General features: G+C 48.7%; 1 protein-coding gene across 1 annotated transcript in view; it reads left to right on the forward strand.

Annotated features, from left to right (window-relative positions):
* Positions 1–5,295, forward strand: part of LOC129656489 (metalloprotease TIKI2-like) — a 29,065-nt gene extending 23,770 nt beyond the window's left edge. Inside the window, exon 7 of the mRNA XM_055587122.1 lies at positions 5,046–5,295. Within this exon, the coding sequence (XP_055443097.1) occupies positions 5,046–5,093 (48 nt within the window). The 3' untranslated portion in view covers positions 5,094–5,295. The remainder of the gene's footprint in view (positions 1–5,045) is intronic.
* Positions 5,296–18,721: the final 13,426 nt, after the last annotated feature.

Consider the following 18,721-nt stretch of genomic DNA (forward strand, 5'->3'; position numbering starts at 1 on the left):
GGGTTCTGGTTTCTCCACCTGTCATCTGTGTGGCTTTCAACAAGTTCCTTTCTCTGAGCCCTGCAGTTGTCAGTCTTCACGTCTGTAGAATGGGGATAAGAACACCTACTCTTTTGGAGAGCTGTGAGGATTAAACAGAACTCTCATGTGTGGAAGTGCCCAGCCTGTTCCATCCCACTTTCCTTCAACTCTTCAACTGGCCTCCTAATTATCAGAAAGAGATTGGGCCTTAAAATTGCATACCACTGAATATACCATATACATATACACAAGCAAGGACACATAAGACTCTGAAGTCTGAATCACATCAGAGGATTGTGTTCATGTCGCAGTCCTGGTTTTGATATTGAATTCCAGTTACATGAGATGTTACCATTGGGGGAAGCTGAGTGAAAGGTATTATTTCTAACAACTGCTTATCAATCTGCAATTATCTGAAAATAAAAAGTTTAATGAAAAAAAAAATGAATTAACTGTTTCAACACACTCATTCTTCTGTGCCTGCTGCCAGTCAGGTACTGCTGCAGGTACTAGGCGTGTGTCAGTGGATGCGAAAGGAAAAAATCCTCTCTCCCACCTCCTTCAGGTCTTTGCTCAAAGGTAGTCTGTCTCCCTGTGACACCTGTTTAAGAGGGCAGATCACTCCCTTGAACTCCCTGTCCTTTCCTGCTGTTTTCCTCCATAGAAGGTGTCATCAATTGGCATTCTATATAATTTGCTTCCTTATTTTGTTTATTGCCCTTCACTCTCTCACTAGAATGTCAGCTCTGTGAGAGGAGAGAATTGTCTGTGTTATCTGTATCCTTGGCACCTAGAACAGGCCAGGCATGTAGTAGGCACTGAGCTAAAGTTTGTTGAATGACTGAGAGGTGACAGATAAGAAACAAGTCAGGATAGGCTAAGTATTAAAGGCAAAGAAAGCAGAGAAGGGGCTGGTGAAATGGGGAAGGAAATGTTGTTTTGATCGTGTTTTTTTCCTGCAAATTTTGTAGGCTTCCCTGTTGTGTGAGGGGTAAAGTCCTGGCTTCTTAGATTGTGATCTACACATTAATTCACTGTTCTTTTTATTCATTCACCAGATGTCTCTCTGAGCCATTACGATGTGCAGGGCTCTCTAGAGCAGGCTGAGAGGAGGCAGAGAAGGATCCTGCCCCTAGGAAGCCTACAGGTGGGCAGGAAAGAGGGCACGGGAATGCACACAGCACGTGACAAGGGAGGATGAAGCTGGTGTGAGCAGTGAAAGAATGCTAGGCAAGGGGGCTGAAGAGGGAGGGCTCACCTGGTGCTTGGGAAAGGCGCCCTGGAGGAGGTGCTGATTCCTGGCCTGAAAAGTCTGGGAGGATCTCCAGCCTCTACTCAGCAAACCAACTTCCTCTTCCGTGGCTTCCCTAGGAGACCCGGCAAGTCTATTCAGACTACTCCTTGCAGCTGGTTTTGGATGCCCTGACTCTACTGGTGCTGTGATCCCTGGCTTCCTCTCTCCTTCACTCTGCTCTTGAAATCCTATTTCCTTTTCCAGATCCAGTCTGGCCCTTCCTGTAGGAAGACTTCCTTGATTGCTGTAGTTCCCATGATCTGTTATCTCTGAACATCTGTGCCATTTATAGTCTGTATCGCACCATTTGACCCTTTGAAAGTGAGGGGACCAGCTTCTCTGCAGGTGGGACTTGGTCCTCTGGTGCAGGAGCTGGCTACTAAGCTGGTCTTGGGCTTGGGTGCATAACAGGCCCTCAGCAATGCTTGTGGCTGGATGGACTTGAGAGCACTGGAAAAATGGGATTCATCTTCAAAGAGAGCAGGATTTGTTATTTTTGTTGTTGACCTAAGTGCTTCTAATCTTGAACCACTGGAAGCCCACTTAGGAGAGGGCTGCGGTCTCCCTTGACGCTGTTCCTGAGTATGTTGTTAACAGACCAGTGCTGTAAGCTGAGCAGCCCCGGTGCTTCACAGACTCAAGAATTTGGCTCTTTCCTGGCATCATACGGGAGCCTGTGCTCAGTGTATTCTTACAAAAGACACGAAAATATATTTATTGCTGTGCATTCATTCACATAACAAATGTATTTTTTAAATAAATATTTAAATTTAAAACAGTTTCTGATTTACAGAAGTATTGAGAAGACAGTACAGAGTTCTGTATCCACTTCCCCTCATTGCTGACATCTCACATTAGTATATGGTACTTTCTAACAATGAACGCATCAATATTGACATCTTACTATTAACTGAAGTCCACTCTTCACTCAGATTTCCTCAGTTTTCCCCTAATGTCCTTCTTCTGTCCCAGGATCCCATATTACATTTACTTATCATCTCTCCTCCAATTCTTCCTGGCTGGGACAGTTTCTCAAACTTGCCTTGTTTTTGATGACCTTGACATTGAGTAATAACCAGATATTTGGCCCTCGATTGGGGTTTGTTTTGCTGTTTTTCTTATGATTAGTCTGGGGTTATGCTCTGAGGAGAAAAAGACTAGAGATAAAGAGCCATGTTTATCACATTCTGTTGAGGGCACATACTGCCAACCTGACTTATCACTGCAGATACTAACCTTGATCACCTGGCTCAGGCACTCTTTGTCAGGTTCCTCCACTGAAAGTTACTCGTCTTACCCATCTTTCCATACTATCCACTTTGGCAAGGAGTCACTATGAGCAGGCCGTACCTAAGGCATCCAGTCAGTGTGTTTGGGCACTGCTCAGACACATGCTCTGTGTTTGTCAAATACTTGCTTTGTGCTGGGCACTGTCACAGATGCTAAAAATATAGCTGTGAATGAGACAGAAATTGTTTTCCTGCATGGAAGTGAGGGTTTAACAATGAATGAGTAGATCATTTTAGAGCATGGTAAGTTGTATAAGGAAATGGCAATGGGCCAGAGAGGGACCTGGATGCTGGGGGATAAAGGAAGGGGAGGAGCAGCTGCTGGTTTCCTGGGGTTTTCAGGAGAAGGTGCTTTTCAAGCTGAGTCTGGAGGGATGAGAAGGGGCCAGCCATGAGAACCTGGGAAGCACATTCTGGGCAGAAGGAGCAGCGGATGCCAAGCACTGAGGCCTGCTTAGGGAACGGAAAGGATGTCATAATCCCCTTTGTGTACTGGACAGTGTCCAGAGGTGGAGCAGAAAGGAGGTGGTGTGAAATCTCATGAGACCTACAGATCACAAGAAGGCATTTAGATTTTGAAGCCATTGGTTCAGAGCAGGGGAGATCGGGTTTTCTTTTTTATACGTAAGTGATGGCTTTGGGTGTGGTGTGCAGAATGGGCCCTCCTGGAGTTGAGAGAGAAGGAAACTGGGACACCAGTATGCATGATGGTGGTTTGGACCTGGGGAAAGCAGGCAGAGGTCAGTTTGGCTCCGTTTTGGAGGCAGAGTCAACAGTGCATCTGATGATTTGCTTGTGGAGAGATCAGGAAACTGAAACATGCTTGTGTGCTTTGGCCCCTGGTGGTGCCATTAACTGAAAGTAGAGGAGGCAGAGGAGCGTGTTAAGGAGGTTAACATGCAAATACTCCGGGGCATTAAAGTGGCTCCCACAGAAGCCCACTTGCTAACACTGCTGTTAGTGGCACCTCTGGGTTCCACCACATTTGGAGGGATGGGGACAGCATTGTTTGCTGACTCAGTTGCCACCTTTCTCCTCAGCAGTCCACACAATTGAGGGGTGAGTGCAAAGGGCAGATGTCCTTGGCAGGCGATCCAGATGTGAAGGGTGGACCTGGCCTGGCCGCCTGCCACGCCCTGCTGGGCATGTGCCAGGCACTGAGCAGGACGCCTTCCTGCCTCTCCCCATGCCCAGCCCATGGGAAGTTGTTTTTTCCTATCCCTGCTTCCATTAAGTAAGCACGTGTTAGTTTGTGCTGAATTATGTCCACAGTAAAGTCAGTCAACAAGTGTTAATTTAGCACCGATTACTGTGTGGTGTCATGGTCCCTGCCTCTGTGGAAATTAAGACATAAGCACAGTGAAGGGACTGAGTGTGAGTAGCATATTTAGCAAAGAGTGTACCACCATCCACGTACAGGAGGGAAAGAAAGCACAAGTCTCCAGGGATGCCTGGAGGTATCAGGGATGGCTTCCTGGAGGAGATGGAAATAGAACTAGGAATTGGAAGGGCATTGAGGGGACCGGGCCATGTGGCCAGAGTCTCTGTTATTGAATTGGAAGTAGATAGTGTTGGAGGGGCACAATTATGGCCCATCTACAAGCATACGGGGGCTTTCCAGATGGCTCAGTGGGTAAAGAATCTGCCTGCAGTGCAGGAGACACAGGTTCGATCCCTGGATTGGGAAGAGGGCCTGGCAACCCACTCCAGTATTCTTGCCTGGAGAATCTCATGAACAGAGGAGCCTGGCAGGCTACAGTCCATAGGGTTGCAAAGAGTTGGACACGACTGAAGGGACTAAGCACCCATGCACCAGCGTATGGATCAGAACAGGTGCTAAAAACTAAAAACTGTTGGATGGGTGAGTGATTGGACACTAGGTTGATACCACTGCCTGGAGGGCCTCTGATGCTAGAGTGAAGGAGTCCATTGTCTCCTAAGGGCCACAGGGAACCACTGCCTAAGAAAACTGGAGGGAAGTAGATCCTGAAGAAAGACTTTTGAATTTCTAGCCAGTATTTAATTTTTTATAATAATAATAATGATATAGCTCATAATAACAATAATTTTTATAACTACTTAATTAGCATTATTTTTGCCGGAAAGGAACTGTTAGTTATATGCTTGGCCCCGTCTGTGTGTGATTAGAGGTTATTGGCTGAGACCAAGAGGGACTTTTTATCTTGAGGTTTTGCTGTTTTCTTTCCTCATTGGTCTCTGCTGATCGTCCATCTCACTGTTGGCTCTTTAATCTGCCTGTGTTCCATGAGGCACCACAAAAGCACAATCTTTGACAAGGTAAATATGCCAAATCCTTCTTATAACATTTAATCACTTAGGGAGGTTTCGTCCTGGGGTAGGGGTGGAGGGGTGGTGGGAATGGAAAGAGAAGTCCAGATTGCTTTGATTAACTGCATTTTTCTTTCTGGGTGAATGGGAAGGCTTTGGTGCAGATCTCAGTCTTGGAGGCTATTTCCAGAAAGGAGTGAGAAAAGTGATTGAGAAGATTCTGGAGTCTTGGACAGCAAAAGGGATGGAACACCGAATTGGGCCTGGTGCTGGACGGGTGCTGTCAGAACGCAGGAAGAAGGCCCCTGTCTTCCCATCAGGAGATGTGTCTGTGGGGAGGGCAAGGGGTTTTGACTGGGCAGGCCTGACTGGCTGGTGGACCTCAATAAATTCCCATTGATTGGATGAGCCTTCAACCACACAGTAGTTAATTCAGACTGATGAGCAATCACTTCCAACAGGACTCGCTAGCCTGGGTGTCACAGAAGAAAGTGGTGTTTGATATAGGACTTGGCCCACTTGTGACTGCATTCAAAGCCGGCCAGCTTCCCAGTTTTCTCATGTATTTCAAGGTTGTTTTTTTCCACTTTGTGGATGAGGGAGCAACACTCTGGGGGCTCAGAGCTTCATTCATATCACCAGGAGATCGGGGCGGGCCTCTTTATTCACCAGCCTGGCTCAGGGTCCAGGTGGTATGCTTACACACAGTAGGGTTTGGGGGCATGTGCATTGAATTAGCGGAGAAGGCAATGGCACCCCACTCCAGTACTCTTGCCTGGAAAATCCCATGGACGGAGGAGCCTGGTAGGCTGCAGTCCATGAGGTCGCTAGGAGTCAGACACAACTGGGCGACTTCTCTTTTACTTTTCATTTTCACACATTGGAGAAGGAAATGGCAACCCACTCCAGTGTTCTTGCCTGGAGAATCCCAGGGACGGGGGAGCCTGGTGGGCTGCCGTTTACGGGGTCGCACAGAGTCGGACATGACTGAAGTGACTTGGCGGCAGCGGCAGCGTTGAATTAGTGAAGTCTTCTGGGAACACACTGTGTTGGAGGGCTTCAGAAAGTAATATGTGCATGATACAAACCCAGGCCTCCTGTTTCCAAAGCTTGCTTTCCTTCACCATACTGCCCAGTTTCATTAGGCAGAGTTAGTGTGTTAGACGGCTTCCCTGGTGGCTCACATGGTAAAGAATTTGCCTGCAGGTTCGATCCCTGGGTTGGGAAGTTCCCCTGGAGAAGGAAATGGCAACCTACTCCAGTATTCTTGCTTGAAAAATCCCATGGACAGAGGAGCCTAGTGTGCTTGGCAGGCTACAGTCCATGGGATGTGTTAGACTATTGTTCAGAAATACTCAGAGCATCCCCCTTCTGTCACTCTCCAGTGATGCCGGGTTTGGCCACGCGCCTTGCCTTGGCTTCCTGTTGGGCAGAGTGTACTTACTGGCTCCTTGATTTTAGGCTCTGTCATGGGACTTAGCTTTGACATTAGCAGACTTGAAGCAAGCAGAACCTTGAGGTGCTTGCTTAGTTGGGCTCATACTCTCACGTGTCTGCCACCACCATGGAAAGAGATTCCCCATGTGGCTGCTGGCTGCTCAGCCTCGATGAACACAGTAGACCTGAAACCCAGCCTGCAGTGAAGAACCAAGCCCAGATGGACACACGGCTTGGCTTTAACCCAGACCAGTCAACCGCTCGCTGGCCCACAGTGAAAAGAAGGGATTGTTGCTTTCAACCACAGAGCCTTGGGGTGGTTTGTAATACAGTGGTAGCTGACATTCCAGGCAGGGCATCCCAGGCAAGGGCTGGCCCCCGGCATATGTAGTGGAGGGAAAGAGGGAGTGAGAGGCAGGAGATGAGGCTGGGAGTAGAGGATCCAGCTAAATCTCAGGTCTTGAATGTCAGTGGAAGGAATTTGATCGTTTTCCAATAGGCAGTGGGAGACGTGAAAAGTTGTTGAGCTTAGAAGGGTGAGACTCAAACCCACTGAAGAAAGTACACTTGAAAATAAGTGCAGAATAGTTAAAATGGAGAGGGGAGGAAGTAAAGGTCAGAGGACTTGGAAAGCTGCTATTACTTGCTCTCCACTCTGTCCCAGAGCCCAGCACTGTACCCTGTATACAGAAGGTACTTAATAAATATTTGTTGAATGAATAAATGTATAACATATTGTCCTAAGGGGGATTGATAATGAAGACTTGAATAGAAGTCCATGATTATTCACTTATTTACCCATTTATTTGTTCACATTTGTTTTTCTGAGCCCTTGAAATGAATAAGTACTTGAATCCAGGGAAGAGCTGGGTAGAACTTGGGGAGGGACCCTTCCCATAGCTTTTGGAAAAGGGCTCAGGCCGACCAGGAGGCAGGGCTAGAACAGGAGAGTGAAGAGGTTAGGGGTCGCGGCATTCCGGTGTGGGAATGGGGCGGTGGTGCCCTCGAGGGAGGGGGTGTGCCCGGCTCCTAGTCACAAGGACACAGCAGGTTCAAGCGTCCTCTCTTCTGGCTTCACCTGGGACCAGGACAGGTCCCCTTGTCTGCTCGCTGAAACCTCACAGGACTGGTTCTGCAGGGGTTACTAGGTTTGGGAATTTCCATTGTGTTGGACTTCCTCTTTTTTTACACCAGGCTGCCCATTCTTTTAAGGCTTCATGTCCACACTTCATTCACTCATCTGCTCTGGGCCAGCCCCTTGCTTGTGCTAAGTCACTTCACTCGTGTCCAATTCTTTGGAACCCTGTGGACCCTATATCCATGGAATTCTCCAGGCAAGAATATTGGAATGGGTTGTCATTTCCACCTCCAGGGGATCTTCCCAACCCAGGGATCGAACCTGCGTCTCTTACATCTCCTGCATTGGCAGGCAAGTTCTTTACCACTAGCACCACCTGGGAAGCCCCTTGCTTAGAGAAACACAAAGTTCAGTGGTTCATAAATCTCTAACATGTGACTTTTGGCACATCCTGGCCTTCTCCCGGTCTGTTTCCTCATCTGTAAAATGGCCACTGAGAGGCCTGGATTCAAATCCCAAGTCTGCACCTTTCTGGCTGTGTTGTCTTAACTGAGTCGATACTTGATCAAGGCTATGAAAGGTGGTCTCGCTCCCTTCCTGCAAGATGGGAGGGTCCCTTAGGGTGGCACGTGGTAGAGAAGCTGAGGTGAACTCTCAGAGAACAGGGGCTTTTTAAAAAGTGCCTGATGCTGGTTAAGATGAAGATCAGCCCCCCATGCAGGGCTGCACCTGCTTGTGTGAGCAGACTCACCTGCTCTGGGTCAGGAGACATCAGGTCCTACCGGTGGATTCACTAGGGAAAGAGAAGTAGGCACACAGAACCCCCAGGCTTCAGTGAGAGCAGCCTGGGCCAGAAGGGGTACCAGAGCCTGTTTCTGGTGTTAAAGAGGCGCTAATGGTAGTGGTCTCCTGAAACCTTGGGCTGAGAGTGACTCTGAGGCTCCACTGGACTTGCTAGGACACTGGGCTCTGATGAATTAGGAGAAGTTGTGGGGGGCACACGTGCCAAGTGCTTGTGAGGGCTGAGCTCTTTCCTCGGGCTGCAGGATCACCCATGCGCTTATCATTCATTCGACAGATTCTTACTGAGCCCCTGCTTGGTGTTGGGGGGTGTCCTGGATGCTGTGGCTCCAAAACCAAGCAGTGTGAAAGATCCCTGTGCACATTACATTCTAGAGGGGACAGGAAGGCAGCAAATGGCAAATATCCTAAGTAAATATACTGGTAAGCTGGAGAGTAATGTGTGCTGTGAAAATAGGACTGTGTGTGCATGCGTGCTAAGGCGCTTCAGTCGTGTCTGACTCTTTGCGACCCCATGGACTGTAGTCCACCAGGCTTCTCTGTCCTTGGGATTCTCCAGGCAAGAATAGTGGAGTGGGTTGTCATGCCCTCCTCCAGGAAAACAGGACCAGCTAATGCCAAAACAAGGGTTAATCCAAAGTCATACATATTGAGGTCAGGTACACAAGATCACATCCTGGGGTCATGTGGTGTGCACACACCCACACGCACACATTAAGACAACCAGACTCCATTGGAATTGCCTCAGTTGCTCAGCTGTACTTCCTCCAGCTGCCCAGACAACTAAGAGTTGCTGTCCCTTCATGGCCATTCATGCCCAGAGTCTTGGCCTCTGGCAGTTGGTCTAGGAATTGGGGCCTGAGGACAGAGTAAGATCACAATTTTTATCCTAGGAGCAGCTTGTAGTTTACCTTCTTTGGCTTGATTTACTGAACATATTAGAATTAAAAATAAATATTCATGAGGAAATATGCATAGGTGTCATGACATGCAGTTATCACAAGGCAGGAATGTTACTTGTCTTGAATCAAATATTAATAAGCTAAATTTCAACAGTTCTTATCTCTGTGAAAGCAGGTAGTGTAAGGATCTCTATTAGGCAGTGCTTTCTTGCTTAGTTCAAGTTACCATGGGAATCAGTCAACCAGGGTGGGTCCCACCACGTGCCCATCACTGATGCTGCGTTATAATCATCAGTACTGTTGTCTCTGAAAGCCACATTGTATACTGTGAGATAACGCACAGTAACACCTCATTTAGGCAACGTCAGTTTTGTGAGCTCTTCCACCAGAATTGAATTATCTAGGTCATTAAGTTCAGGTAGATAATTGTCTAGATAATAGAATCATATCCCTTGGATCTCATGATGTTAGCTGACATACCCACTTGGGATGGGAAGCTCTTTAAAAGCATGTTTGTCACACATGAGGGCAGGCGCTTCCATCAGTCTACCTTTTGCTTGGAGACTCAGGGTCATCCCCGGTGGCCTGGACGGTACATGCCAGTGCCTGCCTTTTCTCTGGATGACCCCCGGCGGCTGCTGTCTTTCTGTATTTTCTGGGAGTCCTGCTAACCATTTCTTTCTCTCTCTCCCATTAGAGTCAGACTGAAGGTTTTGACTTGCTTCCTGGAGCCAATATCCTTTGCAACTTTTTGGCTGCTTTAAATATTTCATGGGCTAGGAAGCCAGAGGACCAGATTTATTAAAGTGAGTCCAAAGCTAAACTAATTTCAGATGAAGATGCTGAGTTATTCTTCAAGGAGTCAAGTGCACGAATGCGATGTGGTGCCAATTCTGTTGTTTGAACACGTGTTCTAGACACGGGAAGTTACCAGATATGGAACTTATTAATTCATGAAGTATTACTCTGTGGTGTGTGCGTGTGTTTGTGTTCATTCACGTATACTCAAGACCCATGGGGTGGGGTGGGGTGGTTAATTTAGTTTCTAAAGGGCTCTCTTTTGATACAGGGATCCAGTATGTTCTTTATGACCCTGATTACTGGATGAAAGCTTTTAGGGGGCTGATTTCAGCTCAGTAAAGGAAGAATTTGCTAGTAGAGAAGTTCATTTGTGGGATGCCTGCCTTGGGGGCTGGTGGAACTGTTCTAATGAAGGCCAGGTAACTACACATCTAAGGACATGGTTGAGGGGATTTAAACATCCCTCAAGTGATTGACCTGATTCTTAAATTTAGAATTTCTTTTCAACTTTATTGAAGTATAATCGATGTATACTGAATGTATATATTTGAAGGGTTGACATAGTTGACTTTTAAAATCTGTTTTTAAGATTAGACAAAGCTATGTTATCCAAATGTAAGTATACACATGACTGGAATCTGCAGTTCAGCTTAGCGACTGTTGTGAACTAAATGTATCCTCCCAAAATGTATGTGCATGCATGCTAAGTCACTTTAGTCATGTCCGATGCTGCAGCTTTATGGATTGCAGCCCACCAGGCTCCTCTGTCCATGGGATTCTCCAGGCAAGGATACTGGAGTGGGTTGCATGCCCTCCTCCAGGGGGCCTTCCCCACCCAAGAATCGAACCCACGTCTCTTATGTCTCCTGCATTGGCAGGCGGGTTCTTTACCCGTAGTCCCATCTGGGAAGCCCAAAAATTGTATGTTGAATCCTAAACCCCAATGTGATGGTGTTTGGAGATGGGGCGTTTGGGGGATAATTAGGTTTAGATGAGTTTGTGACGGCAGAGCACTTGTGATGGGATGAGTGTCCTTTTAAGAAGAAACACTAGAGAGCTTGCTCTCTCTCCTCTCGGTGAGGACACAGCCAGAAGGTAGCCATCTGCAACCCAGGGAGAGAGGCCTCTCTGGAACTCGGCCATTCTGGCCCCTTGATCTTGGACTTCCAGTCTCCAAAACTGTGAGGAAACACATTTCTGTTGTCTGAACTACTCAGTCTATGGTGTTTTGTTGTGGGAGCCCAAACTGATTAGGAAAGCTGCTCTGGTCCCAGGTGGGTCTGAATTACTGAGGTTCTGCCAGGAAGTTTCTCAGCCAGTCTGGGGAGCACTGCCTTCTGTCACTCACACTGACAGCTGAGTGTCCTTGTGTCCCGCCCTCCTTGGCTCCCAAGGTGAGACCTTCGTCTTAAATAACTAGAGATGGGTGATGCTTCCTTTGATGTCAGATGACAGCAGGGCAGGTCAAGAGCCCAGCAGTAAGGCTGTAAATACTGATGAGTATAGCCCAGTGCCTTCCAGAAGGCATGTGCATGGCACTGGGCTTCATGTGTCTGTGCTGGGAGCAGCCGCCTGGGTTCCCATGGCCTGGCTAGCGCTTGCAGATGTCACATGGACAGACCTGCCACCTCTCTACTGTTTACGGCCAAGTCACTGTGGAGGACTCAGACCCTAGGACCCTGTGCTGGTGTTCAAAAGGATTTAATAGGCCTCTTTGTAAACAGCACCAAACAGTGGTTCTAGCAACACGCAGAGCTCCGCGTGGCCATGGTGCCGAGTGCAGCTTGGCCCTTTTTATTTGTTTGGGCTCTTCCCCGCTTTATAAACAGAGAGGAGTGTCTGCCTGCAAAATTGTCTTCTTGGCAGGATGGGAAGAGTAGAGAGAGGAGAATTCTTCCTTCCCTGCTCTGTTTGTGGCTCGGGGTCCACGTCTCCAAAAGCCGTTTTGGAGAACCCAGCTCTCGGTAACCTCGAGTCCTGAGTGTTTAGAGGTGGGAGGGACTCAGGCTGACTCAAGCCAACCCCAGATCACATGGTGTCAAGAAAGAAGGTGGGATCCCATTTTCCTATGTTCTGAAATAGAAAGGAGGTGTGATGCCACATTTAGGTCTCAGGCACCTTGTCAGAAGCCCTGCTGAAACAGACTCCCCCAGAGGTCTGTTGGGTCTGGGTTGGGGAAGGGGAAGGACCAGTGTCAGTCGAAGAGCCATCCTCAGGACATGGGAGGGAGGGTGACGTCAGATGTCAGATGCCACCAAGGCCGGCCTCCCTCTGCCCCAACATCCTGCACAGCCATTCATTAGACCTTCTGGTCAGGAAGGCGATCTTTTGCAAGAAGGGGGATGCTTAACTGCAAGTCTGGATCTGTAACCTGGTCATGGGCCCTGCCAGATAGATATTCCCCATCACTTTGGAATGTGGAGGTGTAACCCCCAAGTCCTCAGGAAAGTCAGACTATGTCCTCACTGGAACCCCTTTAACCATCCCCCAGCCCCATCTGACAGGGGCATCCTTCCCAGAGGGACTTTGGGTTGAAACCTCAACCTGGCCTTGATGCTTGAGTTGAACCCACTTGATCAAGTCCTGGAAGAAAAATCAAAGGCTATGAAGGGAGAATCATGTGAGGTGCTTATAGTGCTGAATACATCTCTACACAAAGAGACGTATTCTTTGAAGACTGAGTCAGTTGGCTCAATGCCCTGCTTGCTCTAAAGGGAAAAGCTCCAAAGAGTTAGGTAGAGCCCTGAGATGAGGAGAGGTGGTGTCTGCCTGCGGTCAGGGGCAGCACCCTGCCCCAGCCTGGGCAGAGCTTCTGAGGGGTCCCTCCTGTGCTGTACCCAGTGGGTGTGTTGTCTTCTTCCCAGGACTTCCATCACTTCATCTGCAACATGAGAGATTCTTGATAAAGTGACCAAGCCCCGAATTCCCCAGCTGTGTAGATGGTGCTGGTTGAAATTCCAAGGCTGTTCAATGTTAAACAAACAACTGAAGGAATATGATAGTAATTGGAAGCCAACTGCAGAGATTACTCAAACAGCAAGTCTTTAACCCCCAAGTACATCGGTATCCATGGCTTAAACTGTTATCTCTTTCCTGACCAGAAGATAGGACTTGCATTTTTGACAACATCATTAGGGACAGGGATGTCGTGTGTTCAATAGGGAAAATATTTCAAAACACGACACTCAACAGGCTATGAGTGGAAAGGGGAGGTCTTAGTAAAAAGTTTGGAAACCATGTTTCCAGCATTTCAGAATTCTTAATAAAGTTTGGTTCCTTCCCTCAGCAATACTGTGTGTGATCTTTGCGGACTCTTCCAAGCCTAAATTTTTAGAACGGTCGAGATTCAGGTCTGGAAAGTGCTAAGCCTGCTCACAGGAAGCTCCAAGGTACCTTTGCCTCCGCCCCTGCACTCACTCAGGTAGTAATTCCATGCGTAATGTAACCAGAACGCTCCCTTTCCATTTCTGTTAATTTCCAGATTGGCTCGTTAAATCTATACATTCCAGAGACTTGGTCCAACATTCCAGGGAACCTTTCCATGGACAATCAGAGCAGGAGTTCTTTTCAGCAGGGTTTGTTCAAGCAGAGGGAATGTGAGAAAAAGAGAGAGAGATTACAAAAAAAACCCCTCCAGAACCCATTACCTTCATCTTGCAAAGGGGAACTCAGATGGCAGTCTCACTAGCCTCACGGTTACCCTGAACTCAGATGGCAGCCTCACTAGCCTCACAGGTAACCCTGAACTCAGATGGCAGCCTCACTGGCCTCACGGGTACCGCGGCCACATCTCTCGCTGAGTCTGCCTTGTACCCTTTGGTTCACACAGTGTCTCGGTGAGCCCAGCTTTGGGCCTGGCCGCAGTTTGCTTCCGTTTGTTGAACTCCTGCCATAGACAAGACACGCTGAACTAGCAGCCCTGCCAGAGAAGCGGTGCAGTAAACTCCAGGGTGTGCTTTCCTGCGTTGTTGTTGTGACACAAACACGTAAGTGTGTTTTAAACTTCGGAGTGCAGCTGCCAGGGGAGGTGTCTGTTTTGCTGCCAGATGGGTATATAATGTACCACACATGTGAGCAGGGCGCTGGGGAATTTTCGCTGGAATTAACAACTGCATAAGAACTGGAAGCAAATAAATAAATAACCCAAGTGTTCAAAGGCCGTTTATCAGCTCAGTTTATCTCCACTGCTAAATGCCAACTCTTTTTCTCTACTTACCTTTTGCATTCCTCTGACCTTCACAACGCTTCCGACATTCGGGATTAATTGAAGTTGCTCTCACGTGAGACTCTTCGGGCCCCGGCTCTTCCGGTCCGTGTTTAAAGGACTGGCCTGCTCTTTTTCTCTGATGTGCTTTGGTGGGGCGATAACTTTTCTATTCCCCAAAGGGAAGTTCCAGGCAGTGGGGAGTCAGGAGGAGAGTTCTGGTCCCCAGGCTTCTGGTCTCTCTGTTTACCACCTGTCACATGGGGGCAGAGGCAGTAGAGGCCACCCAAGCCTCATCCATGTGTTTGTTATTGGAAGGATCCTCAATAAACACATCTTGAACCCCCAGTGAATGCATGTAGCCAGGCACCTGTCTGTGAGATGGCTCCTGCTCTCAGGAACCTGTCAATCCCTGTTTGGAGAGAATCCAGCAGGTAAACACAAGCGGATGTTTAAGTCAGTCTGTGCTCACTGAGACCAATGCAGCTAGTACCAAGCAGTGGCAGGCATATAATCAGTAGTTACTGAATGAACAAATGAATGGATTCTGGAATTACAGAAGTTCACTTCTAACTCAGAGGTAAAGCAGCAACCAGACTTACCTTGTTTCATGGCCAAGCAGCAGGCTCACCTGCATGATGTCTCTACGTGACATAGAAGCAGACAGCCTTCCCCTGCGTGCACGGGGCCCCTTGTGGGATGCATGGCCCATTCTGGCTGGGAGCTTTTGGGCAAAGGTCAGATCGCACCAGTACACGCAGTGGCCCTGCTGGGTGAGATAGGAAACAGAGAGTTAAGAGCACACACTCTGAAGCTGGAGTGCTGAGGCTCCTGTGCTAATGTGCCCTCTTCATCTGCTCATCTATAAGGTGGAGGAAGAACAGTACCTACTCCAAAGGTTGCTATGAGGCCTCACTGAATCAATACATGTGAAGTGTTTAGAACCAGACCTGGCACAGAATAAGTACTAATAATTTAGCTCTTTCTAATGTTATTATTTGGAGGAGAGGCGGGGGTGTCAGGACCTCTAGGCAGCTCAGTTTTTAGAGGGGTGAAGGGTGGAAGGGAAGGCTGCTGCAGTTGGAAGTAGATTGTTCAGAGGCTGTGGTCAGTTTGGGTGAGTTTCTGAAGCGTGGCTCTCTAGCCCTCAGGTCCTGTCTGGTGGGAAGGTTTCTACAGTAGTGGAGGCAGGGGGTCATAGGTGAAAGTGGATAGCAGTAGCTTCCTCCTGGTTCTGGTTTTAAGCAATAAACATCTACCCTCCCAACACATACACACACACACACACACACACACACACACTCACACACTCTTACTGAATGGGTAAGAGTTTAGCAAATAACATCCAGGCAACAGGCAAGCTCAGGTAGAGTGGTCCAGAGCCAGCTAGGCAGGCCAGAGCTGAGGGATATATTTGAGTGCTTAGTGGGGAAACTGAGGCAGAAGCCTAGTAGATTTCCCAGAGTTCCTGACAGGCAGACCTGAAATCAGGTCTCTGGCAGCCAGACCATAAGTCTCTGCTACTGGCATTGCTAAGCAGCAGACTCCTGGCCTGGCAGGGCTTAGTCTGAGAACCACGGGAGCAGAGTCAGCAGTGACCCACATCGCAGAAAGGAGAGAGGTAAAGAGGGGCTTGATGAAGACCTGGAGTTGAGATGGGGCCCTGGAGGATGACTTGGATGACCAGAGTTGAGGCATTCCGGGCAGAGGGGGAGAATGGAATGAAGATGCAGGTGGGGTGATGCATAATGAGGTCCAGGAATCTGAGCACACTTGTGAGGATGCAACAGAGTGGAGGCTGTGTGTGGAGGGGAGATGCCCGGGACGAGACTCAGGAGCCAAGGCCAGGGGAGGGGAACCCTGGAACTGAGCTGGTAACAAAGAGCAACTGGCCATTTTGTGAGCTGTCACAGTGCATCCGATGCAGTTAGAGTTTCTGTATGTCTATACTGTGGAAACAGTGGCAGATTTTATTTTCTTGGGGTCCAGAAATCACTGACGACAGTGACTGTGCAGCCATGAAATTAAAAGACGCTTCCTCCTTGGAAGAAAAGCTATGACAAACCTTTATTGTTCAGTGGCTCAGTTGTGTCCGATCTTTGCAACCCCTTGGCCTGTGGCACACCAGGCTTCCCTGTCCATCACCAACTCTCGGAGCTCGCTCAAACTCATGTCCATTGAGTCGGTGATGCCATCCAACCATCTCATCCTCTGTCATCCCCTTCTCCTCCCACCTTCAATCTTTCCCAGCATCAGGGTCTTTTCCAAGGAGTCAGCTCTTCACATCAGGTGGCTGAAGTATTGAAGCTTCAGCTTCAGCCTCAGTGCTTCCAATGAATATTCAGTGTTGATTTCTTTTAGGATTGACTGGCTTGATCTCCTTGTAGTCCAAGGGGCTCTCAAGAGTCTTCTCCAGCACTACAGTTCGAAAGCATCATTGACAAACCTAGACAGCATATTAGAAAGCAGAGATATCACCTTGCTGACAATGATCCCTATAGTCAGAGCTATGGTTTTTCCAATAGTCGTGTATGGATGTGAACGTTGGACCATAAAGAAGGCTGAGTGCTGAAGAATTGATGCTTTCGTGTAGTTCATGGTGTTGCAAAGAGTCAGACATGACTTAGTGACTGATCATAAAGTGGTGGAAGGAGCAAGAGATTGACAGAGGAGCTTTCTTAACTGAGCCATTGTGGTGGAGAGCCTGGACAGTGCAGAGGCCCGGGTGGAGGCAGCAGGAACAGTGAGGGAAGGAGAGATGGGAGAAATGCCGTGAAGCAACAAGCTCTAGCTCCTGGTGGCTATGAGATACAGAAAGACGGGGGTGGGGGGGAGGCCGGCTGTGGACCAAAGTGAGTTGTGCTTCCATCTCGTAGGACTCAAGGTGAGTGTCAAGGGCCCCAGTGGATAGGCCATCAGGAAGGGGCCCTAGGGAGTGGGGCCTGGGCTGGAGAGTAGGATTCCGGAGGCCTCAGCAGAGCTGGAGCTACAGATGGGGAAGAGATGGAGCACAGAGAGGAAGAAAGGAGACTAGCGACGAAAGTGGGGACAGCAGCTGTCCTCAAGGCCAAGAGGGCAGAGAGGGGATGCAGGACCTCAAAGCACGGGTTCCTGGTGTCCAGAGATGTCATCAGAGGCAAACAGGAGAGCCCAGCTCCCCCCATGCCCAGTCTCAGGCTGGACCCTCTGCCACAGTCCTTGTCCCCAACACATACACATACACACACACACACACACACACACATATTCACACTCACACATGCTTGTTTTCACACACACACGTTTGTTCATAGACACACAAGCACCCAAGCACACATGCCTGTACACACACCATAGCTCATCCCCAAGACTCATCAGGTGCCGGCTCAGGTAATTTCTCCTCTGGAAAACTCTGGGCAGCTCCCTGCCCCAAGCACCAGTTCCTCCTCCTCTACATCCCCACAGCCCCTCCCCAACCTCTCCAGGCACCTATCAGATGACGTGGCAATGACCTGCTTAATGGAGGATCTCCCCACCAGATGTGAGCTTTGCAGGCTGCTTCCTCCATGGGGCCGCAGCCCTGGACAGCACACGGGGCCCCTGAACTGGTGTCAGCTGGTTGAGGAGAGTTCTTGTGAGAAGGGAGCTAGGGCAAATGGAGGCCTAAACAGGTACCCTAGTGTTCGGCTGTGGCCTTGCAGGCTGCAGCCCATGTGGGAAGTGGAAGGAGAGGAAGTGTGATGGAAGGATACCTCCCCATGACTCCAGCTGCTGAAACCGCCCCCGCCTCTCCAGATTGCCCATCACCTACTGTCCACCTGTACCTGGGCTGTGCCCCTCACCTGACTTTCCTTCTAACTCAGTTTCTGCAGTCTTTTGAAGCTGTGACCTGAGCGCCTCCTGTAACTGCTAGGTCCTCAGAAAATGCTTGTTTAAATGGATTGTGACCATTTGCCAAACGAGGACTGTTGAAAGAGGAGAAACTGACTGTCGCTTAGAGCTCCTTCCAAGGGAACTCAGATTGCTCGAGCCTCTGAAATCATTTGAACGCCTAAAGGAGGCTGAACCATTTACTAGAAAGAGCGCTGGAGTCCAGGTTGTAGCGCTACTCAGCCACCGACCCCAGTCGAAACTTAGTTTCCTGAGTATCTTCTGAAGCCAAGCATAAGACTTGGCACCTTCACAAACAGCATCTTGTTTCATCAATCCCCAGAGCAACCTTGGGATACTGACTCATACACTGATTCATCAGCTTCATCTTATTTAATAATATCAGGGAACTCAGAGGGGTGAAGTAACTAGCTCAAGCTGGTAGGTTACAGGTTGCCTGATTGTGTATTTCTTAAATGTCACCGACACTGATTCTCCACTAAGCACGTTATATATCTGGCCATCCCACAGCCCGGGAGGCCTCTGGAAATAGAAGAGGTTTGCTTTTGTCTGAGAAGAGGCAGGAGTGAGCCTTCAGGAAAGTCTGGAGTGGGAAGGGATGTCGTGTTGAGCCCTAGGATTCCAACGGCAAAGGACCGTGTGACTTGAACACAGAGTATTAGGGCCAAACTCAGTCTTGGGTGTCTGGAAACATCTGACATGATGTCATGAAAAGCTATGAAAGTGTCTCTCCAA

This window comes from Bubalus kerabau, chromosome 6, assembly GCF_029407905.1.
Source record: "Bubalus kerabau isolate K-KA32 ecotype Philippines breed swamp buffalo chromosome 6, PCC_UOA_SB_1v2, whole genome shotgun sequence".
Lineage (NCBI taxonomy): Eukaryota > Metazoa > Chordata > Mammalia > Artiodactyla > Bovidae > Bubalus > Bubalus kerabau.